General features: G+C 41.4%; 1 protein-coding gene across 12 annotated transcripts in view; it reads left to right on the top strand.

Moving 5' to 3' along the window:
* The window catches only part of LOC116512145, an 87,287-nt gene that overhangs the window by 28,913 nt on the left and 31,166 nt on the right, over positions 1 to 27,208 (top strand). For 10 of the 12 annotated variants that reach the window (XR_004255828.1, XR_004255837.1, XR_004255826.1 and 7 more), the window contains 5 exons: positions 2,689 to 2,790; positions 7,371 to 7,775; positions 11,501 to 11,809; positions 12,807 to 13,121; positions 14,452 to 14,763. Coding sequence is in view for 3 of the 12 variants with exons in the window: in XM_032222473.1 (XP_032078364.1) it covers positions 2,689 to 2,790; positions 7,371 to 7,775; positions 11,501 to 11,809; positions 12,807 to 13,121; positions 14,452 to 14,763 (1,443 nt within the window). In the remaining 9 variants the exon portion in view is untranslated. Of the gene's footprint in view, positions 1 to 1,810; positions 2,138 to 2,688; positions 2,791 to 7,370; positions 7,776 to 11,500; positions 11,810 to 12,806; positions 13,122 to 14,451; positions 14,764 to 27,208 lie in introns of all 12 variants that reach the window. The other 2 variants (XR_004255842.1, XR_004255829.1) reach the window with 2 other exon arrangements.

The raw sequence follows: 27,208 nt of genomic DNA, 5'->3' as shown, positions 1-27,208 counted from the left end.
CCTTGTAAGAGGGAGGTAGAAAACAAAAGAAAGTCCCTCCCCATTTCTTCATTTTATATTGTCTGAAGAATCCCTGTGATGTAATGATTAAAGCATCAGGCTAGAAACTGGAAGCCTGTGACTTCTAGTCCTGCTTTAGGCACAAAGCCAGATCGCTCTCAGTCCTAGGAAGGAAGCAATGGCTAACCACTTCTGAAAGCTTGCCAAGAAAATTGGGGATTTCACCCGGCAATTGCCAAGAGTCAACACTGTCCATTCTTCTTCACGTTTCTCATTTTATTTAACGACAATATAAAGATTTTTTCTAAACTTTTGTTATTAGGGCAACTAATTAGTTGCAGTTAGACAATGCCTATGGTGAATTAAACAAATATATTTTCTATGTCATACCTCCATGATATTGCCTTTAGCCAAAGAATGAGACACATGTAGGTTGTTCTTAGCCTTACAGGTGTTTAAAAATATTTTTTCTTCAAGCTGAAAGGTACAAGGGATGTACAAGTTATGATGAGCCTTTGTTACCTGCTATCTTGTTGGCAAGGTTGGGTGATCAGTGAGAACCGAAGGTATTTATTAGCTGTTTTAAGGTAATCTAGGCATATTTTCTTCCATCTTCATTGGACCCTGTTTGGTCTTGTCTGTCACTGTTCTGCTATTTTCTACCTAAAGAGTTAGGTATAATGGCACATGAAAAACAACACGACAATTAAAAATATTTGGTGGGGTTTGAATGGTGTAGCAATGAATCTGAGAGTTCCAGTTTTCCCCACCCAAAAGAAAGTTATAGATACATCTTCTGCATCCACAGGTCCAATCAATTCACCATCCCAACTGGAGACAACCCCCAGTCACTTCCAACCAGATGCAGGCCGAATGCCCAGAGAAAGAAATGTTGTTATGGTTAATCCTCCACCACTCCATGCAATTCCCCCTCCCGTTTTCCCAGGCACTAAATGTGGCAGCACTGAATCTCCAACAGAAAAGATGGCTCCCAGGGCTGACATAGTCTAGATTTAGAAATGGACACTTTGAGGTTCAAAGCTACTTTTATTAACAAAATTTGCAGATTATGAATTTCTTCCATTCCTCCTATTTCATTTTTCATATGAATTAGGGGAGAGGAGGCTGTTCAAAGCCTTTTCACAAACCACTTTCTTGCCCTGGGCTCAAGTCTCATTTATCTGATAATTGTTCTTCCCTCTATCTTTCAAGACCTCTACACTCATTACATTAGTGTTTTTCTTGCTAGCTGCTACTTTTTTTAAAATCACCTTTTCTGTCAGCAGTCCCTTCCCAGAATACCTATATATCCTCGTGCTGCTCTCCTTGGGTATAGTAACACTGTGCAAAGTACAGAAAAGAAAAAAAATAACATGCAAAAGAAATTACTGTAAATGAATGAAAATAAAAAAGAAAGTAATATGGCTAAAAATTAATTTATACCTATGCCATTAATTATATCTCTCCGTATTGTTCTATCCTTTCAAAACAATCTTGTTTCTACAACATGCCTACGCTGATTCATACTTTGCCTTTCCTTCCTTCCTTCCTTCCTTCCTTCCTTCCTTCCTTCCTTCCTTTCTTCCTTTCTCCCTTCCTCCCTCTTTTATTCTTTTTTCTTTTTTTCTTTCTTTCTTTTCTTCTTCATAGTCTTTGGAAAATCTGTAGTGTTTTTTTTCTTTTTCCTTTAGGTGTTATTTGAATTGAATGTTAAATACAAATGCTGTTTGGGAGGCTGAAAGGCAAAATAAAATACAACATATGTAGAAAAATCAATAATCAATTCCATTTTTATTCAAATGCAATATAGTTGAACCAACTGTCCAACTGTCTCCCAAGGAACTTGAAATTGAAAACGGAAATGTAAAGACACTGAGATGTAGAGTGAATAAATTCTATCCCGATTCTATTGTCATTCTTTGGCAAAAGCATTCTAAGCACACGTCAGATAAAGATATACTTGCAGAGGATATTTGCATGGGAACATCTGTGAAAAATGGTGATGGCACTTACAACACTACCAGTAGACTGAGACTTCAACCATCTTCACAAGACCAAGGAAACATCTATAGTTGTATTGTGCAGCATAAATCATTCGCCAAATATCCAGTCTACAATGTAACTTTAACAGTAACAGGTACTCACTATGAAAAATTTAACAGCTTCTCATAACTTAATGCAGGGATTTCAAACTTGATATCATTGAGAGCCACTTCAGGGTTGTGTTTACCTTGGGCGGCTGGGGTGGGTGTGGCCAACTCAACATCACTCATATCAGGGGCATCTGTGGTCTGAGCACTCTGCCAGTGAAAATGGGTTCCCAAGCTCAATTTTCAGCTGTTATGGCCTCCTGCAACCCTCTGCCAATGAAAATGGAGCTCGGGGCCCCCGTCTGTGGGGGTCGTCCTTTTTTGCTGGCAGAGGCACTGTGGGCCGGTCCTTCATTGTTTCCAGGAGGCCCCCCAGGCCAGATCTAAGTATCCCACAGGCTGGATCCGGCCCTCGGGCCCTGAGTTTGACACCCCTGACTTAATGTTTTGCTTATGGCAGAATACCCTGTATCAGCATTATTTGTTTCTTATTATGTAATTACATGTAAAATGGTTACTTATCAAAAGCACCAAGAGCAATAAATATTTTGAGTATATCAGAAATAACATAATTTATTTTTTTATTGTCTTTCTACAGAACCTTATTCGACTACTCCATTAACCATTGGGCTGGTTTTATGTTTTCTGATTTCTTTTCTTTTAGTTGGATTGCTGCTGTACATTGTCTTTTTAAAGAAACGTAAGTCATTCCAAATATGTCTTATCAATACCATCATTTGTCTATAAAATTTCAGCCAAAGTTTATATTTGTGAAAGTTAATTTTAAAATATAATTATTGGAAAACTCTCAGAGAACAGCCACGCAGAAGCAAAGACCAACACTGGAAAACGGAAAATAGATTAAATATAAGCAATTATGTTGCAGCTATCAAATTACAGGCAATCCTCATTTAGAGATCACAATTGGGTCTGGAAACTCAGCCATTAAGTGAAGCACTCACTAAGTAAAATAGCATTTATGATCTTACTTCATCCTTCCTTTTGCTTTATAGACCTGTGAAGGTCATATATGCAAGAACTGGTTGCAACATTATTTTCTTATTAGCATTGTAACTGTAAATGATCACTAAACAGAGTAATCACTAAATGAGGATTTCCTATATAATCTTTTTAGACATCATCTTCCACAACAGCGTTAAACTGAAGAAACTAAAGAAACTAAACTAAAAGAAATCCAATTATCAGCTTGAACAAAACTCTAGTACCTGTGCAGAACACGAATACAAAATCTTTTGGCAGATGAGTAAACTTGCTGGTCTGGCCATTCATGTGAACTCACTTTCTCTCTGCTCCCTCCATTCCGTGTTAAAGAGAGCGATGGATGTATGTCTATTATTGGTGAAAGTGAAAATAAAGTCAGAAAACCAAACAATAAGATTTCTTAATTTCTCTCCCCATAAATGTCTATCAGTCTTTTGTCTCCTTCCTGAGCCAAAACAGGGTTTGGTTATTGGAGCAGGGCAGAATATCCCTGCATATTATTATTACTATTATACAATTGTATCACAGCGGCCAGTTGTTTCGCCGGATTTGGCATTGGTTACTAGTCGGGCCCCACCCAGGGGCCTAGGACGTCGTAACGTATTTTCGTAATATGCGTGCAGATCCAAGCAGTGCGGCTTTTTGCATTTGACTGATGGTGATTTTGTCAATTTTTAACTGTTTTAAATGTAATTCCAGTGCTTTTGGAATAGCACCCAGTGTGCCAATTACCACTGGAATTACCACTGCTGGTTTGTGCCATAGTCGTTGAATTTCGATTTTTAAGTCCTGATATCTTGCGATTTTTTCATGTTCCTTCTCGGCGACCCTGCTATCACCTGGTATTGCGATGTCTATGATTGTGACCTTATTTTTCTCAACCAGTGTGATGTCTGGTGTATTATGCGCCAGTATTTTGTCGGTTTGTATACGGAAATCCCACAAGATCTTGACCATCTGATTTTCGGTGACTTTTTCAGGCTGATGTTCCCACCAGTTTGTTGCTGTTTTAATATTATAATTTTTGCACAAATTCCAATGGATCATTTGTGCTACTGAATTGTGCCGCAATTTATAATCAGTCTGCGCGATTTTTTTACAGCAGCTGAGTATGTGATCAACAGTTTCGTCAGCTTCTTTGCAAAGTCTGCATTTGGCATCATCAGAGGATTTTTCGATTTTGGCCTTAATGGCATTTGTGCGGATAGCTTGTTCTTGCGCAGCCAGGATTAGTGACTCTGTTTCTTTCTTTAATGTACCTGTTTTTAACCATAACCAAGTTTGTTCACTGTCCACTTTATCTTTTATTTTTTCCAGAAATTGACCATGCAGTGCTTTGTTCTGCCAACTCTCCATTCTTGATTTTATCACATCTTTTCTGTATTCTTGTTTTGTCTGTTGGGCCTTCAGTAGATTTTTGTTCTTTACTTCGATTAATAGATGTTCTTGAGTGTCTTTTAAATAATCAGCCAGTGCATGTTTTTCTTCTTCAACTGTTTGCTTCACTTGTAATAATCCTCTGCCACCTGATTTTCGGGGCAGATATAGTCTATCAGTATCACCACGTGGATGTAAACTGTAGTTCATTGTCATTAGTTTCCTGGTTTTTCGGTCCAAAAGGTCCAAATCAGCTTGTGTCCAGTTAACTATGCCAGCTGTGTATCTTATAACTGGTATTGCCCAGGTATTTATGGCCTTGATTGTATTTCCACCATTTAATTTAGATTTCAAAATTTTCCTAACTCTGTTGGTGTACTCTCGCCTGACAATAGTTTTTACTTCTCCATGCTTGATGTTATCCAACTGCAGAATGCCTAAGTATTTGTAGGCTTCATTTTCTTTGCATTTAATTAGTTGGCCATTGGGCATTTCAATTCCCTCAGATGCAGTGATTTTGCCCCTTTTTATGGATACAGTGGCGCATTTTTCCATGCCAAACTGCATTGAAATATCGGTGCTGAATACTCGGACTGTATTTGTCAATGATTGGATTTCTATTTCTGACTTTCCATAGAGTTTCAAATCATCCATATATAGTAAATGCGAAATTTTTTCAGCTTTTTTGGCTGTTTGGTAGCCTAATTTCATTTTTTTTAAGATTACTGATAGTGGGATCATTGCGATGATGAAGAGAAGAGGTGAAAGTGAATCACCCTGGAAAATTCCTCGCTTGATATTAACCATTCCGTAGCTCTCATTCCCTACTGCCAACTCAGTTCTCCATTGTTTCATTGCCTTTTCAGTAAAGGATGTAATATTTTTGCTAATGCCAGTTGTTTCTAAGCATTTTATGATCCAACTATGTGGCAGTGAGTCAAATGCCTTTTTGTAATCAATCCAGACCATATTCAAGTTTGTTTTTCTGTTCTTACAATTTTCTAATATCATTTTATCAATTAGAAGCTGATCTTTTGTGCCCCTGCTCCTTCTTTTGTTGCCTTTTTGCTCTACTGGCAAGATGTTGTTTGTTTCCAAATAATCCATCATGTTATCTGCAATAATGCCTGTGAGTAATTTGAAGGTTGTTGGTAATCATGTTATTGGTCTATAGTTTTCAGGTGTTGTTCCTTTAGTTGGATCTTTCTGAATCAAGTATGTTTTTCCAGTTGTCAACCATTCATCAATTTGGCCCTTTTGTAAAATTTCATTCAGTTGCCTGGCCAATATTGCATGTAAGCTGGTCAGATATTTGAGCCAGAAACCATGTAATTGGTCCTTTCCAGGTGATGTCCAATTCTTTACCTTTTTAACTCGATTTTTGATCATCTCAGTTGTTATTTCTAATACTTGCATTTGTTTGTTGCCAATGCTTTTCTCAAAGTCATGTATCCACTTTGCTTCCTTGTTGTAGTCCTTTGCATTTTCCCACAATTCTTTCCAGAATTCAACTGTGGCCTGCTTTTCTGGTTTTTCACTTTTGGTGTCACCATTCACATTAAGACTTTGATAAAAACGCCGTTGGTCTGATCGAAATTGCTGATTTTGTTTATATTGGATGATTCGTGCTTCATATCTTTCAATTTTTCTAGCTGTTGCTGTTATCTGCTGTTTTACAATCTCTACAGCTTCATTGATGTTTCTTGTATCCAATCTATATCTTCTGATTAGCCGATCTATGATTTTGTTGTTTTTAAGCCGTTGCTCATGCATGTTCTTTAAGTTACTAGCATCTGCCCTTAATTTTTTGATTTTTTGTTCTAGACGGATTTTCCACTTTGGCTTTGATGCTTTTTCTGTTGTGTGACTAGGTACTTTAATTTTAATGCCTAGTTCATTAGTGACTATTACAGCTGCGCTGTACATTAACTGGTTTGTTTCCAAGATGGATCCCGGTTCAATTGTTGAAAACACTGCATTAACCATTTTCATGATAGGGGCCAAAATTTTCTTAGGCACAGTTTTTAGTGATGGTAAACGTTGCCTTTCCTCATTAAGCAGAAAATGCTCCATGATCTTATCCTTCAATTCTTTTTGTTTTTGAGTTAGTTCATCAGTTGGTTCAGTGATAACTGGTTCTAGTGGTGGTGATGTTATTTCCTCCCCGAGAGCTTCTTCTGGGAGTTCTACTATAGTGTCTTTAGTTGTGTCTTGAATATCAGTTATTTCCGCTTGTGATATTGTTTTTTGGGTTTTGCAATTTGCCTGAATTTCCTCATGTTCAACTTCACTAAACACTTTATTCCGTATAATAAATCGCCTTTGATCTGCTAGTCGTTGTTCACTAACATTTGAATCTGGATATTGTTGTTTCCATAATTCATACATTCGCTTTAAATATCCTCTTTTTTCTGGCTCTGAGTTGTAGTAACAGGCCATTATGGCACGGTTTTCATCTGCACTATATTTTTGTCGTTTTGTTGGCTGGTCCACTTGTAGCCCACTTGTCGACGGATGTCCAGGGACCCCAACATCCGCCGCGGCCCTTGTTAACCCGCGCGACGACCGATGCGGTATGGAATTCTTATTCGTTTTTTTCACCATATCGTATGGGTTGGCGGGTTTTTTTTTACGGGACCAGATGCCAACCTGATCCCAACCTTCCTCCTTTCTCATCCGGGCTTGGGACCGGCAACGGCGGAGTTTTTATTATTATTATTATTATTATTATTATTATTATTATTATTATTACCCATTTCACAGCAGTGAAATTCACTGAGTAGATACGCATATAACTGTTTTTAAGAATAGAATGCTTTGTAAAATATTGAAAGAATAATCCTAAAATATTGCTGCAACATTTCAAGCAACAGAGTTTCCATTTTCCCTTATTTTTTTTAGTAGATCCACCATCTGTGGAAATGTTTGGAATTGAGGAACTGAATCATTTGGAAGAAACACAGTTGCAATGTTTGATTTCACACTTTCGACCTAAGCCTTTGCAGGTAGACCTCTTCTTAGTAACTGAACCTCAGAAAACAAAACAGAAAATAGCCTTTTGGCCTAGAACATCAGTTGAAGAACCTACGGAAGATGCTGAAAATTCTCCTCTCCTTGGGAACTTGAAGGACATGTTTAAAACTTATCCAGTGTTGAAATCAAAACCAAAAAACTATTTTGATTTGCAGTGGAAAATCTGCATGAATCCAGATGTTCAGAAGCTAGAGAAATTTCAACTTTTATTAGACATTAAATATGAAGACTTTCAGCATGGATTGTGTAAAACGAAATCATTTAAAGTCATAGGTAAGTGTGGATTATGGCAGGGTACTTAATGATGTATGTTTGTTTGTTTATTTATTTATTTATTTATTTATTTATTTATAAAATTTATATGCTGCCCAATCCCGAAGGACTCCGGGCGGGTTACAAAAAAGAGAAAAAGAAAAAGACACATAACGAACACATAACGAAAGAAAACGGTTTAGAACAGCAACACCTCATACATTCATTCTAATCGGGGCTGGACCACAACAGTGAGGTCAACAGCCCCAGGCCTGCCGGAAGAGCCAAGTTTTTACAGCTTTCCTGAAGGTCATGAGAGTGGGTATGGTCCGGATCTCTGGGGGTAGCTGATTCCAAAGAGTCGGAGCAGCCACAGAGAAGGCTCTCCTCCGGGGGCCCGCCAGCCAACACTGTCTAGCTGACGGCATCTGAAGGAGGCCCAATCTGTGGGATCTTACTGGCCGCTGGGAGGTATGTGGCAGTAGGCAGTCTCGAAGGTACGCTGGCTCTAAGTCATGTAGGGCTTTAAAGGTAATAACCAACACCTTGAATTGTGTCCGGAGACCAATTAGTAGCTAGTGCAGCTCGTGGAGGACAGGTGTAACATGGATGTACCTTGGTGCACCCAATATCGCTCGCGCGGCCGCATTCTGGATTAACTGCAGTCTCAGAACGCTTTTTAAGGGTAGTCCCATGTAGAGCGCGTTGCAATAATCCAGCCTTGAGGTGACAAGGGAATGAGTAACTGTTTGAAGTGCCTCCCAATCCAAATAGGGCCGCAATTGGTGCACCAGACGAACCTGGGCAAAGGCCCCCCTGGTCACAGCCTATAGATGATGTTCCAGTTTCAGCTGCGAATCCATGAGGACCCCCAAATTGCAGACCCTCTCTGAGGGGCGTAAATTCCTCCCCCCCCCAGGTTTAAGGATGGACTGTCTAAGCTGTCCTTCGGGGGCAGCATTCAAAGCCACTCAGTCTTATCAGGATTGAGCACAAGTTTGTTCACCCCCATCCAGATCCTAACAGTCTCCAGGCATCGGCACATCACGTCCGCCGCTACACTGAGCTGGCACGGGGCAGAAAGATACAGTTGAGTATCGTCTGCGTATTGATGGTACTTTACCCTGTGCTGTCACATGATCTCACCCAGCGACTTCATGTAGATGTTAAATAGGAGGGGGGACAAGACTGAACCCTGTGGCACACCACATTTGAGGGGCCTAGGGGTTGACCTTTGCCCCCCAACCAACACCGACTGCGACCTGTCAGAGAGGTAAGAGGAGAAGCACTGTAAAATGGTGCCTCTCACTCCCACCTCCCCTAGGCATTGCAGAAGGATACCATGGTCGATGGTATAGAAAGCCACTGAGAGGTCAAGAAGCACCAGGATAGAGGAATGTCCTCTATCCCTGGCCCGCCAGAGATCATTGGTCAGGGCGACCAAAGCGGTTTCTGTGCTGTACCCAGGCCTGAAACCGGACTGAAAAGAGTCTAGATAATCCGTTTCATTCAAGGTCCATCGGAGTTGAAGCGCCACCACCTTCTCAACAACCTTCTCCAAAAATTGAAGGTTGGAGACAGGATGATAGTTTTTCAAAATCGCTGGGTCCATGGAAGGCTTCTTGAGGAGGGATCTTACCACTGCTTCCTTTAATGGTTGCGGGAAAGACCCCTCCTGCAAAGATGCATTAGTAATCATCTGGAGCCAGCCTTGTCTCACCTCTCTGCTGGTCGAAACCAGCCAGGAGGGGCACAGGTCCAATAAACAGGTGGAGGCACTCATCGCTCCCATGGCCTTGTCCACTTCCTCAGGGGTGACCAATTTAGAACTCATTGCAGGAAATCCGATTAAGACTAACCCTCGGCATCTCGGCTGGTACTGCCCAAGCGGAGTCCAGGTCTGTCCAAATCTGAGTGATTTTATCCGACAGAAACTGAATGAACTCCTCAGCTCTTCCCTGCAGGGGTTCCCCAGCCTCCTCACCTTTCAGGAGGGAGCGGGTCACCCTAAACAGGGCGGCTGGGCGAGATTCTGCGGACGCAATAAGAGCGGAAAAATGTATACATTTTGCCGCCCGTATCGCCACTAGGTAAGTCCTGATAAAGGCTCTTAATAGTGATCAATCAGATTCAGAGTTACTAGCCCTCCAACGTCACTCTAGGCATCTCTTTTGGCGCTTCATCTCCCGGAGTTCCTCAGTAAACCAAGGTGCCCTCCTGAATCCACTGCTGCAGAGAGGCCTCAAAGGCACAATCCGATCCAATGCTTCAGCCGCTGCAACGTTCCAGGCAGCGACCAAAGACTCAGCCGGATTGTGGACAATGGAGTCAGGTATCTCTCCAAGCTCCCTCTGAAATCCCTCCGGGTCCATCAGGCGCCTGGGGTGGAACCACTTAGTTGGCTCCACCTCCCTGCAATGGGGGAGTAGTCAAGCCTCAGCAAGGAGTGATCTGACCATGACAAGGGCGAGGTCTCTATTCCCCTTAACTCGAGATCACGTCTCCACTGCCCCGAGAGAAATACAAAGTCAAGCGTGTGTCCTGTTCTATGAGTTGGACCCTGAACTACCTGGGTCAAGTCCATGGTTCTCATGGAAGCCATGAAGTCCTGTGCCCCTTCTGAGTGTTCACCAAGAGCCGGCAGATTAAAGTCCCCCAGTACCATTAGTCTGGGGAACTCCACCGCCAAACCGGCTACTTCCTCTAGCAGCACAGGCAGGGCTGTCGTGATGCAGCTCGGAGGTAGGTACGTCAACAGCAAGCCCAATTGAACCCCTAGGTCCAACTTCAAGAGGAGAGACTCACACCCCACAATCTCTGGGGCAGGGATCCTGCGAGGAACTAACGACCTTCGGACGATAACTGCTACTCCCCCACCTCTTTACTGGTGTCATGGTTGGTAGAGCACCTGGAACCCATCTGGGCACATTTCTGAGAGGGGGACTCCTCCCTCTTGGCCCAGCCAGGTTTCGGTTATACATGCCAGTTCTGCCTCCTCGTCTAATATTAAATCCTGGACAAGGGGAGCTTTGTTGAAATTTTAAAGTTACTTTATGGTTTATAAGAGAACTGCTAAGTTTCAAAATGTATGAAAATAGAGGAGGCTTAGCAAATTTTGGTCCAGCCATGATCCCAGCAGATATCTTAGACTACAATCCCTATTTGTGAAACATCTGCCAAAAGTAAAAATAGTTAACTATTTGGCAAAACAGGGTAAAAGGCAGACAAAAGTAAAGAGAGAGAAACTCAAATGACACACATACAAAAAATACACTGTCTATCTACCCATATGTGTGTAGAGAATAATAGAACTTTCTAGTGGAAACAACACTCTGGTTATTTAGCATGGATAGTCCCAAAAGAGGAGGTTTAACCCTTTTAAGTATATAATGGCAGCCAAACACAAATGGAAACTAGGACACTAATTCATCCTTTTATTCGGCACCATAAAGAAACAATTTGTTGGTCAGAGATGATGTATCCAAACAAGACACTTTTGATATTTCAGCTGATAGTGATTTTTCTACAATCAGAGTTCCTTAGCAAATGAGTTTGGATTGGTCCTCCCTTGCTATGTGTAAATAAATAGCTATGGATACATGGGTAAGGAAAAATGGTAAGAGACATCATTAAAGCTTTGGGAGATTCATAGGGTGGCTTTGAAGGCTCTTCACTATTATCTGGGCATATCTCTGCACATCACATTTTTGCTGCTTGAATTGAAATCTTTTTGGTTTTCTTCCTAGCCTTACCAGAGCTTCATGACATTCATTGTTCCACAAATATGCCAAGATCAAATGAACCGCTCACTCTTAGTTGCAACATTCATTCTTATTTTCCGGACACCCTTGAAGTCTATTGGACTAATGATGATGGAATTGTAGACAGTTCCTTTTCAACTCCACCCACAAAAGGTACTAATGGGCTTTACTTTTGCATCAGCAAGATCCACTATTGCCCTCAAGTGGAAGATTCTGGAAAGAGGTTTGTCTGCAGAGCTAAGCTTCAAGGACCACAAGCATATAAAGAATCTGTATGGCGGATGAACCCTGTGGGTAAGTGGAGCAGAAAAAGTACAATTTTTTATTATCCTATATTGTACATTGCATGTTTCACTCTTAAGGGCTAAGTTGCAGATAAAGTGCAGCTCCTTTTTGCAAAAAAAATAAAATCCTGTTCCTCTGATGTAATTCCACTCTTTTTAACAACTGACACTTCTAAAGCTTTACTGCTATTGTATTAATAGTCATGATCCCGTACTTTTTCTCTTGATGTTCCCTCTTTTAATTCTTATTGCCACAAGGTGCGAATTCAGTTAAATTTTATTTTCTCAGAATAACATTCCATACATCTCAGAATAGGACTCCTCTTACTATATGTGTATAATAAATACAACTATTGATATTTAGGAGATGACAGAATCCCTCCCTCCTTCCTATACAATTGGGCAGATGCTAAATTTCTGAAAGCCATAAAGACCCATAGTGGAATCCTGAACCATTGCAAGGACCAACCTGGTAATAGAAGGGAAAGACATATATGCTGTCAGGCCAGGGTTTGACTTTGGTATCTGAAATCAACTAAGTTCTTTCATGCAATATTCTTCTGAAGCAGAAAGGGATATTGCTGAGTAGGTTACTCTTTGATGGCTTATGATGTGGCTTCATGTAACACTTGCCACTGCCAAATAGCTGGAAGTTGGATGTGCAAAATGGGGAAATATATGCTAATAGCTTCAGTTGCATCTATGTGCGGATTACAGGATCTCTTTTTTTAGTGCATAAATGAAATATTACATGAGCAACTGAAAATCTATTTCCACACCAATTTAGAAATCTTCATTGGTATTACGTTATCATTGAGGCCATTTTCTACCATTTTTCATCAGATTTGTAATTTATATACCTTTGGCATTTTATTGTGTTTGGATGATGGCTTTGGCACTTAGTTGTGTAAGCTAAATAGTCATGTGGGAAGAGAAGTTTATGGTTTGACTTCACAACTCTGTACTGAATACTAACTCTGTTATTTGCTGTTGTGTTTTATTTACAGTTGTGGCCCCCAAAGTTGACAAAATTGAATGTAAGCCCCCTGTTCCTGAGTGTGGGAAACCCATCACATTGAGATGCTTACTGACAGAATACCATCCACCTGAGTGTGACATTCATTGGAAAAAGGGCTCTGAAGAGCTCTTGGGTGCTGAAGTTAAAACAGGAGAGCCGCAGTTGGACAGAATGTCAATGCTGTACTCCAGGGCGAGTGAAATAACCTTTACACCCAGCGCAGAAGACCATGAATTGGAATTCTTTGTTGAAATAAATCATTGCAAGGAAATTGTACGGAAAGTATATAAAGTCATGCTGAAAGGTGATTGTTATCATTGCTATTAAAAAATCTATGTCCCTTGGAATGTCTATGGAGGTTTCAGTCATCCAGGTCATGGTTGTCCCAAAGGTGCTTTTTTCAAGAGGCAACTGGACTTTCTGTTTTTTCTTTGAAGACATTTTGCCTCTCATCCAAGAAGCTTCCTCCTCTCTGACTGGATGCTGGGAAATGGAAGGATTTATACTCCTTGCAGACAGCTGGTCATTTGCATTCTTTTAGGGGATTGTTAAGGTCACCTGGACTCTTTCATCAGAGTCACCTGAGTGGTGCAAATGGGTGTGGAGCCTTCTTGGAACTGTGGAAAGGCCTCTGTTGTAGATAGGAGATAGATGATGCCGTATCCCTTCCCCTCCGTTGAAATAGGGATGTTCAGTTTTGACATAGATGGCCTCTTCGACCCCTCCTTCAAACCACCTCTCTGTCCAAAATATGGACTTTGTTGTCTTCAAAAGAGTGGCCTGTGTCTTTTAAATGCAGATGGACTGCTGAATCCAGTCCTGATGTCTTTGTTCTCCTATGTTGTGCCATGTATTTATGAAGTGTTTGTTTTGTTTCCCAATGTAAAAGAACAACCACTTGTACAACAAACAACCACTTCATAAATGCATGGACAGAGGGGATCACTAGTTTGAAAGAGGGGTTAAAGTCTTCAAAGAAAAGTCAGAAAGTCCAGTTGCCTCTTGAAAAAAGCACCTTTGGGACATGATGATGATTGAGAATCTCCATAGATAGTTGTTAAGGTAGTAACCTGGTTATCTGGATTCCCCATTAACTTTACTTGTCACAAAATGTGATCACATCTTCCTGCGTCTCTGCGACTGTCATAACTAGGAACTAGTTGTCTAGATTGAAAGATAGATAGATAGATAGATAGATAGATAGATAGATAGATAGATAGATAGATAGGTAAACTTTATGGTATTGTTACATACATTTTACTTCTAAGTTCACATCAGTATACATCAGTATGCTATGGTTTAATGTGTGGAAACAAACCAAATAATGAGAAGCACTGGTATCTCACTGCATGACTAACATATGTACACAAGAAGCAGGGAAACAGAAAATTGCTACTTGCCTAAATCAATTGAGGGCTGATTTCCTGTATGAGCGCTGCTCTATGTGAAATAGTGCTGTTAATCTATTGCAACAGCACAAGTTCTCATTGAACAATGATTCCTTCTTTCCTGTGTTAACAATGTAATGTTAAAAATTATACTTAACTCATTTGATGCTCTGTATATTAAGGTATTGTTTGCATTTAACAGTGATTCCTTGTCTAATGTTGATTTCTGTTTTCCCACTTTTATAGATTTTCCCAAACTTTCAAATATTGTTATTGAACCAAGTGATGCAGGTTATGGACAAAGTGTAACTTTAACTTGTGATGTCACAGATTTCAATCCTAAAAAAATTGGTACACAGTGGCTCCTGGGAGATAATTCACCAACCAATGCTGCGGTCACAGAAGATTTAGACAAGGCCTGTAATGGTTGTTACAAATTAACTTCCGTGTTTAAACTAAGAGCTACTGCTTCAGTTTGTGATAAGGCTATTTTTTTCAGGGTAAACCATGCAACATTGACAAAGCCTATTACAAGAGAAGTGAATTTAAAACTTCCAGGTATGTACCAATTTCTATTTATTTATTTAGTTGTCTTCTGATGTTAATTGATGAAGTTGGGTTCTGTTTATCCTTTTTAGGATTTATTAAAAGTAGTAGAGTTTAACAGGTGAGGAATATGGCACATCCCTATTTCCGATCAGCTACACCTGCAATGTTACTTCAAAGAAAATATCCCTGTTTGTAGCACTGTTGTGTATCTTGTTGTGTCCTTTGTGCTATGGATACCAGGAATTAAGCCACAGCCCAGATGTGACTTAATGTGACCTCTGGGAGCAGAGGGGCTCATCATCATCTCAGTTTCTTCTTTGACCATGCTGCCTGGACACCCCTGGCTTTGCATCACATGTGGGAAATATTTATGGGATAAAATTATCTATTTTACCAATAGGATGCATTTCCAACCACAATGATGAAACATGATGACACAACATAACCTTTCATACTTTAATTGCACATCACAACACATACAATCATTTTCCTTTCACTGCTGATGCCTATATATCATATGTAATGCTGTTACTGAATTTCAACCAAGTGCTGGAAACACAAGAAAACTGTAGAATAAGCCACAAGAAGATATATAAGTTTTTGTACTCTTTGGGTGTGGTTTTGTTTAGGTTTATTTTGCTTTTGTATTTTTTCTTTCTTTTGGAGTTTGTATTTTAATGTTTTCAGTAAACTAAAAATTGAGAAATTAACAAAAAAAATGACAAAAAGGTTTGTTATGTCCTGCTTAAAGGGTCAATCATAGACAAGGTTGTAGACATGATTTCCATTAATTGGGTTTTGTTGCACATGGTGGAGAAAGTGTCTTTACCTTGTAGTTGGTAAAAATTGTCCAGTTGGTCTTCTGCAGTGGTGTCATGCAGTAGTTCCGTTATGCAAGACTCCAGAGGATCAAAACTTACAGTGTTTTCTTGTATTAAACATTGTTTTTGCATTATTCATAATAAATCAAGTGTCAGAGTTTCAAATAGCATCCAAAAGTAAATCAGAGTCCAAGGCAAAATATTGCTCAAAGTTCCAATTGATTAAGAGAGCTGAATTTTGTTATGGCTACATAGCATCTCCTTACAATCCCCCATCCCATTTTCCCACAATAGAAAATGCATAGTAGAATAATAGAAAGTGTGGTAGGTCAAAGATCCAAAAGAAAAGACGGCTGCGGCCTGACATTAAGGTCTGGAAACATATTATTTACATAGTTATGTCTATTCAATACCCCCCCCCTTCTCATTTAGTCAAACGGCCTGTTTTGACTGAAATAAAGGCAAGCCAAGATCATCAATATATCCTCCTTGAAATTTCTATATCACAATTTGCACCTCATGATATACAAGTCAGATGGTACCAAGACTGGAGACAAATATCTGAAAATATCAATCCCTGGGATATTGAGATTGGAGAAGATCACTTATGTTATTTTGTTAGTAAAATATACTTAAATCCAAAAGAACTGCTCTTTGGGAAGACAATACGATGTGAAGTTAAACATTCAACATCTACTGAGGAAAAAAGCTTAACACTGAACACAACAGGTAAGTTGGATACATATATAAATACTCTATTGATTGAAAGAGTATCCAGACCAATGACTGTTTTCCAACAACTGAATATGCAATTATCTCCCAATTGTTATAATGGATCCCAAATTCTTTCCATTGTTATCTAATAATAACAATGGAAAGCTACGCAGTGTTAGCTTTATAAAGAAAAGGGCTCTGTAGTGGCCTGTTAGTCACTCCATCATAGACATTATTGAGGGAAAGCAAGTCTTTTGCTGTATCTGCTTTTACAGGCTGTTGATATCTGTGATCCACATCAGTGTTAAATTTGTTTGGTCTCAGCGTTCCTTCCTGCCTTTAAAAAGCATGGACAACCTTAAAAGTGCCCTTGTTTATGTGGGTTATATTTATCAATATTTATCCTATTGAAAATTAAAAATGATACCTTTGCTACCACTAACGCTCCTCACAGGTGTTTGATGGGATTTTTATATTGTTTTATTTTTCAACATAGGCTGGCAAATAATTCTGAATTGGTGGATCTCTAAGAGGTCTTTGGGAGATCTCTAGATCTCCGTGATCCACCTTTTGATTCATTTAATAGCTAAACAGCCCACAATCAGCATGTAACTATTAGTGGTGGTCCTTTATTCTAGATCAGGAGGCTATGTGACTATTCAGATCACCTCTTGAGTGGCAGTTTGAACCCGTTAAATGCAGTGATGGGTTTCCATTTTTTTTACTACCGGTTTGCTCATTCCCCCAGGTGGGTGGACAGAGTCTCCTGCCACCGCCACTACTGGTTTGCCCGATCCGGGCCGAACCGGCAGAAACCCACCTCTGGTTAAATCTAAAGAAGTGGATAAGGTTTTCAGTGCTATGGGTGTAGCCAACTGTATATTAGATCGCTGTTTACCTGGTTGGATAATGTCTTCCAGGAGGGGATATATAATCGATCCAAGCAACAATAAATGCTTTTATTATTTTAAAAATAATAGAATTTTTAAAGAGGTGGCGTTCCATCCCCTGCTTAGGAAAACTCTGCTGGTTGCAGCAGTTTTGGACAATCACAGTTTTCGTTCCTTTTACTCTTAATCCCAGTTTGATGGGGTGTGGATTGGGCAGCATAACATGACGTTTGTATTGTAGTAAAACTAGAGATGTTTTATTAAAAGGTTCCTTTTAAGATTTTTATTTTTAATTGGCTATTATGCTTTTTTGTATATATGCACATTTTTTAAACGATTTGAAAAGGTATTAAACCATTTTGTTTATAGAATGCTATTATTTTAAAAATTCAGAAAAAATAGAAAAAAATACATTAAATTTAATTTAATTATAGATTTACATTAAATTTATACATTTATAAAAAATTGCCACTTTTGTTCTCCATTATTGTTTTAATGGGCGGTTTTAGACTTGTTTTAACTATAGTTTCTTTAATTACAATTGTAAACTCTTGTAAAGTAGTGCAAGATTTTAAACAGGAAATAGCAGTCAAATTTTTAAACAAATAAAAATAGTTCAGTCTTTATTATTATTTCTTTGGCAAATCTAAGATGCCCCTCCCTCTCATGATAAAATTAAATTTATTATAAAAGTTAAAGAAAAGGTTTCAAAATTCATCTTACAGACAAATGATTAGGGGTTATAATTCTCTGCTTTACTTATCTATTCATCAACCGCTGGATATAGAAATTTCATTTCATAATATAACTTATCAAGGGACATATTATTGTTAGTGTATTACTTAATAATAAAGGATCAAAATAGAAGCATATTTTAAAAAGGTTAAATCACAGTAAAAGCTCCACACTGTTTTTATCAGAAGTTATGTGTTACATAACCCCTTCTTGCCACATAATCAAAAATAGCATTTAGCATCATATGCTGCATAGTAACTATAAGAAAATCCCCTTATAGCTTAATGTCCCATGTGAACCCAGATGCTGTGGTTGCTAACTGAAGTTTTATAGTATAGTGATTCCTGTGAATCTATTCTAGCCATTGTGGCTTGTTCAAGCAACCATGCTTAAAAGAACCCACCGGTTAGAGCAATGTGTGAATTCAATACCACAAAAAACCTGTTTCTTTTGACTTTCTTTTTTCTAGAGATGTTTTCCTGAATTATAAGTTTCAATCAGCTTAGGACAGCTTGTTTGTTTGCTTGCTTACTTATTTACTCATTTATTCCTAATAGCTATAAGGCTATCCAATTCAAAACAATGTGACTCTGGGCTGCATTCCTCTTAAAACATTATCACTAATTTAAACTGGTTTTTTCCGTGACCCGACAAAAGCGCGCCCGAAAACAGTGCGCCGACAAAACCCGCGTTGATAGCACACCCACAAAGGCACGCCGACAAAAGAGCGCCGACAGAAGCGCCATTACGGTTAAGGTAATCCGGGTAAGGGTTAGGTTTAGGGTTAGGTTCAGGGTTAGGTTTAGGGTTAGGTTCAGGGTTAGGTTTAGGGTTAGGTTTAGGGTTAATTTTAGGGTTAGGTTAGGTTTAGGGTTACGTTTAGGGTTACCTTTAGGGTTAGGTTAAGAGCGCGCTGTTGTCGGCACGCTTCTGTCCTCATTCTTCGGCACTATTTTGAACTCACACTTTTGTCCCCGTGGTTTTGTTGGCGCGCTTTTGTCGAGCGGTGAACCTTTTTTTCCCCTTTTAATAACAGAATTTATACTTGAGAATAGATTTTGGTCAGGCATAATGGGAGTTGCAGTTGAAGAGGTCAAGAAGATGCCAAGCTACATAAGGTTGCAACAATGGGATAGGTGGATTGTGCTGAGTTTCATGTTTGGAGTAGGGGTGAAGCCATCAGGGAGTGGAATCTGAATAGGTCGGGCCACCCATTCTCTTTCTTACCTTCTTTGTTTCTCTGATCACTTCTTTCTTTCAAGGCTGAAGGAAAGCAGTTGAGCTTTTCCAGCAGATCAGGGTGAGCTGCAGATGACGTGAAGTATTGCTGCTCTGAAATATCTCATACTGAGAAAAAGAATTCACAATGGAAGGTGACATATTGGGAATCCAATTATATAAAATATCCATGTGGTGATTTCTGAGGAGCAATTATTTTGGCTTTCTTATTAATAATTAATCTGTTGAATGAAGGATTTTAGTCAATTTTAAATTTAAAGTTTAATGAAGGAGTTGGGAGTTTAGGATTATTTACCTCAACCTCCTTATTCATTCGCATGTGCTTGTTTATTCCACCTTAGTCATGTTGTGAGTCGGAAGCCCATCAAGAGACAGCTGCTGGAATGCCTCCTGTGTGATGAGGGCTCCTCTGAGAGGGGCCATGTCTTTAGGACATACCAAAGTGTTTACTCACTCCACAGCCTTGAGCAACCCTCCTCCTATTACACCAACTCTGGATTCTTTGCATTTGGAACCTGTGAAACGACAAGGGACTGTCTAGCCTGTGGCCTTCTAACGTATGCTACCTTTAACAGAAGCAAAATGTAAGCAACAAAACTTACCTTGGATGAGGCAAATAAACTGCGCATCTCACTTCCTCTTATTTGTGTTAACGTTTCAGTCAATTCCTCCTACAAGGAGAAAACTTGGCAAACCATCTCTGGGTTGAGTTTCAGGAAGTTGCCTCTGGGGATGTGGACAAGGCTATGCGAGCTGTGAGTGCCTCCACCTGCATACTGGACCCGTGTCCCTCCTGGCTGGTTGCCAACAGCAGTGAGGTGACACGAGGCTGGATCCAGGCGGTTGTTACCGCTTCTCTTCGGGAGGGGTACTTTCCCACCGCGCTCAAGACAGCGGTGGTAAGACCCCTCCTGAAGAAGCCGTCTCTGGATCCAGCTGTTCTTAATAACTATCGTCCAGTCTCCAACCTCCCCTTTGTAGGGAAGGTTGTTGAGAAGGTGGTGGCTCTCCAGCTTCAGCGTACCTTGGAGGAAGCTAACTATCTTGACCCCTTCCAGTCTGGCTTCAGACCCGGTTACAGCACAGAAACCGCTTTGGTCGCATTGACTGATGATCTCTGGAGAGCTAGGGATGGAGCCCATGCTTCCATCCTAGTTCTCCTGGACCTCTCAGTGGCTTTCGATACCATCGACCATGGTATCCTTCTGCGACGACTGCGGGAGGTAGGGGTGGGCGGCACTGTCTTGCAGTGGTTCTCCTCCTATCTCTCGGACAGGTCGCAGTCGGTGTTAGTGGGGGGGCAGAGATCGTCCCTGAGGCCCCTAACCTATGGGGTGCCGCAGGGGTCGGTCCTATCCCCCCTACTATTTAACATTTACATGAAACCGCTGGGCGAGATCATCCGAAGGCACGGGATAAAATACCACCAATATGCGGACGATACACAGTTGTATCTGTCCGCCCCGTGCCAACTCAATGAAGCGGTGGACGTGATGAACCGGGGACTGGAAGCCGTTAAAGACTGGATGAGAGCAAACAAGCTGATACTCAACCCAGACAAGACCGAGTGGCTGTTGTGTTTCCCTCCCAAAAATTTGACCAACATACCATCACTCAGGCTGGGGGGACAAAATTTATACCCCTCAGAAAGGGCCCGCAACTTGGGAGTCCTCCTGGATTCACAGCTAACTTTTGACCACCATCTCTCAGCTGTGACCAGGGGGGCATTTGCCCAGGTTCGCCTGGTGCGCCAGTTGCGGCCCTACCTGAATCGGGAGGCCCTCACAACAGTCACTCGAGCCCTTGTGATCTCTAGGCTGGAATACTGTAATGTGCTCTACATGGGGCTGCCCTTGAAGAGCATCCGAAGACTTCAGCTAGTCCAGAATGCGGCCGCGCGAGTGATCGTGGGCGCACCACGGTTCGCCCACATAACACCGATCCTCCGTGAGCTGCACTGGCTACCTGTTGGTCTCCGGGTGCACTTCAAGGTCTTACTCACCACCTATAAAGCGCTCCATGGTAGTGGATCTGGCTATTTGAGAGACCGCCTTCTGCCAATTACCTCCCTGCGTCCCATCAGATCGCATAGAGTTGGCCTCCTCCGTATTCCATCCGCCAGTCAGTGCCGACTGGCGACTACTCGGAGGAGAGCCTTCTCTGTTGCGGCTCCGACACTATGGAACAATCTCCCCGTGGAGATTCGCACCCTCACCACCGTCCAGGCCTTCCGCACAGCCCTCAAGAACTGGCTAGCTCGTCAGGCCTGGGGATAATCTTATTTTCGCCCCTCCCGAATGCTGAGTGAATGTTGAGTTTTACTGTCTAATTTACTTTGTGCACATTTCTTTTTGGTATTGTCCTACACTCCCCTTCCTTTTTGATTGTAAGCCGCCCTGAGTCCCCTCAGGGAAAAGGGCGGCCTATAAATAAACAAATCTAAATCTAAATCTCCTCCCTGGACTAAACTGTCAGTTCTTTCTCATGTGGCTGTTATTGTGTCACATAACTTGATGAAAAAGGATGTTGAATCATGTGATATTCTCAATGTTCTACCTAGTAAAGGAGGCCCCCATGTTTGGTTCTTCTTGTTCACATATCCCTACACCTTCTTCAGGAGTTGTGCAATGATCAACTTGGCCATGGTGAGAGACCACCACAGTGGTGGAATTCAAAATTGTTTACTATTGGTTCTGTGAGCATATCTTTGTGTGCATGGCAGGGGAAGGATACTGTAAAATCTCCATTCCCTCCCTACTCCAGGGGAAGGTTATTGCAAAATCCTCATTCCTTCTGTACTCCAGGGGAAGGTTACTGCAAAATCCCCATTCCCTCCCTACTCCAGGGGAAGGTTACTGCAAAATCCCCATTCCTTCTGTACTCCAGGGGAAGGTTATTGCAAAATCCCCATTCTCTCCCTTCTCCAGGGGAAGATTACTGCAAAATCCCCATTCCCTCCCGTTCACCTTGGACTTGGGAGGCAGAGAATAGATGGGGGGGGGGGGCAGTCAGAGGTAGTATTTACCAGTTCTCCAAACTACTCAAAATTTCCACTATTGGCGCTCCAGAACTGGTCAGAACCTGCTGAATACCACTTCTGGAAAACCTCCCTCAACCATGCATTAGAAGACAAGAGTGCCCTCTGCAATTCTCTGCCTCTGACTGCATGGCAAACCAAGTACTTACATGTTTCAGGCTCAGCCTTATTCAGTCCAGGAGGAAGTTTCAACCATGCATCCTTCTCCATTCTGAACTTTTGCGGATATGCTGAACTATTATCCTAACACTTCAGTGTGCTCAGACTGGTGTGGAAAGATGGGATATGTAATCCAATAGGCCTGAAGGATTCCAGGTTGGAGGAGGCTGATTTCAACATTAATGGGCATACTGTCCCAGGTGTAATGATCTTTCTCCATGCAAAAACTGAATCAGTGGATGGTGCTGTCACTAAGAAAGAAGCTTGGTCTGGATATAGTCCCCTACACGCCAGATAGATTAGTACTGTCCAAGTGAATTTGCCTGATCATCTCCTTGGCACTGTCAAAGGTGTTACATTTCTTTTTTAAAAATGCTGCTATAACCTTTTGCAAGACAGACTTGGAATGAGGTCTAAATGGATCCCCCAGTGTCCTTATGTGATGCATTTTCAAGGGAATGGATGAGTGCAGCATGATTACCTCCTAAGGATTTGTTTTTATTTTTAGGATCCAAACCCTCATTTTGTTCTGACCAGTTCAAAATTATTTTTTAAAACTCTAATTTTATTGTTTTTCCTTACTATCTTTTTGGCCTTGTTAATAACTCCCCATTTTATTCAAAGAATCATAAAATGTAGAGGTTGAAAAATGCAGATCATCTGGCTAAATCTCTGACCAGAGCAGAAATGTATTATAATAGTGTCCCAAAACTTTGAACATTCAGTCTCCAATTAAGCAGAGTCTATGTGCCCCATTGCTAAACATCTTTTACATGGTTAAATATTAAATAATATTTAAATTATTTATATTTAAATAATATTTAAATATTAAATATTAAATTATTATCCCCCACTCCTGATATTCAAGGGAAATCTGTGTGTATCTGTGTATTGGCTTCTATGATTGCCTGGACAAATCACTGCAATTTTCTTGGCAAGATTTAACAAGTGGCTTGTCATTGCGTCACTCCTAGGGTTGAGAGGGGGTGTCTGGTTTAAAATCACCCAGCTGATTCTGTGCCTAGAGCAGGACTAGAACTCTCACTGGAGTTCTATAGATCTCTAAAGATGTGGTGGGGAGGAGTTTTCAAGTCCCTAACCTGGGTCCACCTAGAACAAAGTGAGATAGACAACAAATAAATGTAACACATAAATAAATAAAATACACTAAACAAAAAAGTGAGAATCCCATTTCTGGAAAAAATTAATTCTAAATTCTAGTGCAGGGGTGTCAAACTGAAGGCTCGGGCTGGATCTGGTGTGTGGGGTGTTTAAATCTTCCCCACAGGGCGGGCCTGGAAACAGTAAAGGGCCAGCCTGCAGTGCCTCTGCCAATGAAAACGGAGCTCGGGAGGACTATGGGCAGCCCTCTCGAGCTCCATTTTTGCTAGCAAAGGGTTGCAGAAGGCCATCGTACCCGAAACGGAGTTCAGGAGCCCATTTTCACTAGCAGAACACTCCGACCACCACAGGCACCCTGACATGAGTGACATTGAGCTGGCTACGCCCACCCCAGCCCCCCGAGGTCAAACCCAACCCTGATGCGGACCTCAATGAAATCGAGTTGGACTCCCCCTGTTCTATTGATATGTGTGGACTATTTAGGATACCAAACTATTGTACTGAAAAACATTACCTTTTTTAAAAAAAGACTTTCTTTGAAATTAAAATGAATACAATTTCATTTTATCCAAAATTCAACAAATAGCTCATATTTGTTTTTGTTGCCATTTTTATTTCCTACCCAATACCTTGAAGGCTTTTACGTTAATGGAACCTATTGAAATGTATTTGAATCTTAGCCATATGTTAATGTCCTTGGCCAGCCAAGATTATAATTTATAGCATGTGTATTGATTTAACAAGTCATTATGGCAAAAACAGTTCCTCCATTCCCTCTGAGAGCTATTGTTTAGGAGGGAGCAATATTTTACCGCATTCATCTCACTTTTCCACATAGCAGGTGATTCCTGAATTTAGGAAATTCCCAACTCTGGGAATGCGAGAGGTGGGGGTGGGAGGCACCGTTTTTCGGTGGTTCTCCTCCCACCTCTCGGATAGGTCGCAGTCGGTGTTAGTTGGGAAGGAGAGGTCGACCCCTAGGCGCCTGAAATACGGGGTTCCTCAGGGTTCGGTCCTGTCCCCCCTGCTATTTAATATCTACATGAAGCCACTGGGTGAGATCATTCGACGGCACGGGATAAAACACCATCAGTATGCGGACGATACACAGCCTCCCCCTCATTCTCTGTCGTCCCCTTCTTCTTTGGCCCTCAATCTTTCCCACTTTAGTCTCTTCTCCGGTGACTCCAGCTGGCTCAGGGATTCTGGGAGTTGAAGTCCATAAGCCATAAAGGGGCCACCGTTCCCCATCTCTGGCCTAAAGCAAGATTCTCACAGTCGTCTTCAACAAAATTTGTTTAAAAAGAAGCTGAATAGATTATATAAATTTCTACAACTGTATTCCTTTTGTTTTTAGGATCTTTTAACTTGTTAGGACTAAAACTTCCCCCATTTTTAGTGCCCCTTCTCTGAACAAAAAGGCTTTCTGACCATGGGGATGCTGCAAATGCAATAAGTGTGAAAAACAGGCATGTCACTATTTTCAGTGCTGTTGTTACTTCAAACAGTCACTAAATGAACTGTTGCAGGTTGAGGACAATCTGTAATGGAACCTGGCCATTACAATCAGAAATCATGACGGGCATTAAGTGAAGCATCCATGTGACCTCACTTAACACGCCCCATCCCTGTCCTCCTCAATGTGGTCATTAAGTAGAGCCCCATGGAAGGCCCTGGGAGACCTAATGCAGGTTCTGCCCTGGGCCTCCCCCAACCTTGAGCATCTGTGCTTTGCTTTCAACTCCTGGCGTTCTTCAAGGCCTTGGTCCTCTTCCCGCCAGAACCCACAATTCTAACAGATTGATCCACAAGATGGCAATTACTATTGTACTTCTGATGTTGAATGCCGCTGCTGATTAGAATGTCTAAACTGATTATGTTTGTTGTTGTTTGTTGTTGTTTTATTTATTTATAGGCCGCCCTTTTCCCTGAGGGGACTCAGGGCGGCTTACAATCAAAAAGGAAGGGGAGTGTAGGACAATACGAAAAAAGAAATGTGCACAAAGTAAATTAGACAATAAAACTCAACATTCACTCAGCATTCGGGAGGGGCGAAATAAGATTATCCCCAGACCTGACGGGTTAGCCAGTTCTTGAGGGCTGTGCGGAAGGCCTGGACGGTGGTGAGGGTACGAATCTCCACGGGGAGATTGTTCCATAGATTACATTCAGGCACTTTAGCAGGAATTATGGAGGGTAGATTTTGAGCTTTGAAGGTTATTCAAGAATGTAAAGGTAACAGCCTCTGCCTTTAAAAAAAAAAAGAAATCTATTTTGTCTCAATAAAACATAGAACGTAGATCATAGAATAACAGAGTTGGATGGGACCCTGGAGGTCCTCTAGTCCAGTGGTTCTCAACCTTCCAGTGGTTCTCAACCTTCCCAATGCCGCAACCCTTTAATACAGTTCCTCATAGAGGAGCCGTGTCTCGGTACCTAAGATCATCGAAAATATGTGTTTTCTGATGGTCTTAGGTAACCCCTGTGAAAGGGTCGTTCGACCCCCAAAGGGGTTGTGACCCACAGGTTGAGAACTGCTGCTTTAGTCCAATGTGCTGCTCCAGCAGGAGATACCATTTTGGGCAAATGGCTGTTCAATCTCTTCTTAAACATCTCCAGTAATGGAGCATGCACAACTTCTGGAGACTGGAGGTTCCACTGATTACTTGTTTTCACTGACAGGAAATTTCAGCACATTAAATGTTTTGAAATCTAATTAAATGCAAGTTGCTTTTTTAAAAATTCAGGAGGAGTCTCTGTTAGCAGTTTTCCACTTAAAGGAAAACTAAAAGACTTCCAGAATCTGGGTGTGTACTATTGGTTCTCTCTTTCTAAGCAGGTGCCTGACCATGCGACCTCTTAAACGGCGTCAGTAACTATTTTCTTTCCCAGTTTTTCAGCAACAGAAAATCATTGGAAGATCAGATATGAAAACGAAAGTCTGGGACAAAGATCATTGTGCTGAGAGAGAGAGAGAGAGAGAGAGAGAGAGAGAGTGTGTGTGTTAGTTGGTCGTTCAGGCAAGAGATCTAAAGAGCTTAGCAGGATCGATTCTGCCTACTCTTTAAAGCGCGATTAGCTGAAAACGCTGGTCCAGATTGAGAAATCAAAAGGGGGCAATGGCGACTAACTTTGGTCTCCGACTGAGAAAACTGCCTGGATGTGTCCACATAAATTTCCAGGAATCAAACTCCGTTCGAAGGCGACTTTACTTTTTCTTTAGCCTCTGGGCGTGTCTCAGCTTTGTTCCTGGGTCGGCAGGTAAGGAAGCAAAAATGAAGACCCGCGCCTGCTATACATTACATTCTTTCTCTCTCATATTTATATACTGTACATATATACGCCTGCTATACATCCAAGGTGATCGGGACGCAGGTGGCAGGGCGAGGATGGCGGAAGTGCTTTGCTAGGTTCTTGCTGCTGTTTTGAGTGGCGGCGAGGCGAGGGCCCCTCAAGGGCAAATGCAATAGAAGTTGTCGAGTGTGAGAAATGTTCAGACTCGGAGGGGGCCTGGGGGCTCCTTTGAGGAGGAACGGGACCGACCGCGCAAAGCAGGTGGGCACAACTTTAAGTCGGAGATCGGTCTCTGGAGGGGACAGGCACCTGCCCTCGCTCCTCCGACGAGCGCCCTCGACGGCGCAGACGCGTTTTTCAAAATGACCGGAGCAAAAGTAAAGTCCATAATTCGTTCCGCACAGGAACGAGCCCCCTTACTCGTTAAACTCCGCGCTCTGGAT

This window comes from Thamnophis elegans, chromosome 1 (assembly GCF_009769535.1).
Source record: "Thamnophis elegans isolate rThaEle1 chromosome 1, rThaEle1.pri, whole genome shotgun sequence".
Classification (NCBI taxonomy): Eukaryota; Metazoa; Chordata; class Lepidosauria; order Squamata; family Colubridae; genus Thamnophis; species Thamnophis elegans.
This window is presented reverse-complemented; position numbering and strand designations above follow the sequence as displayed.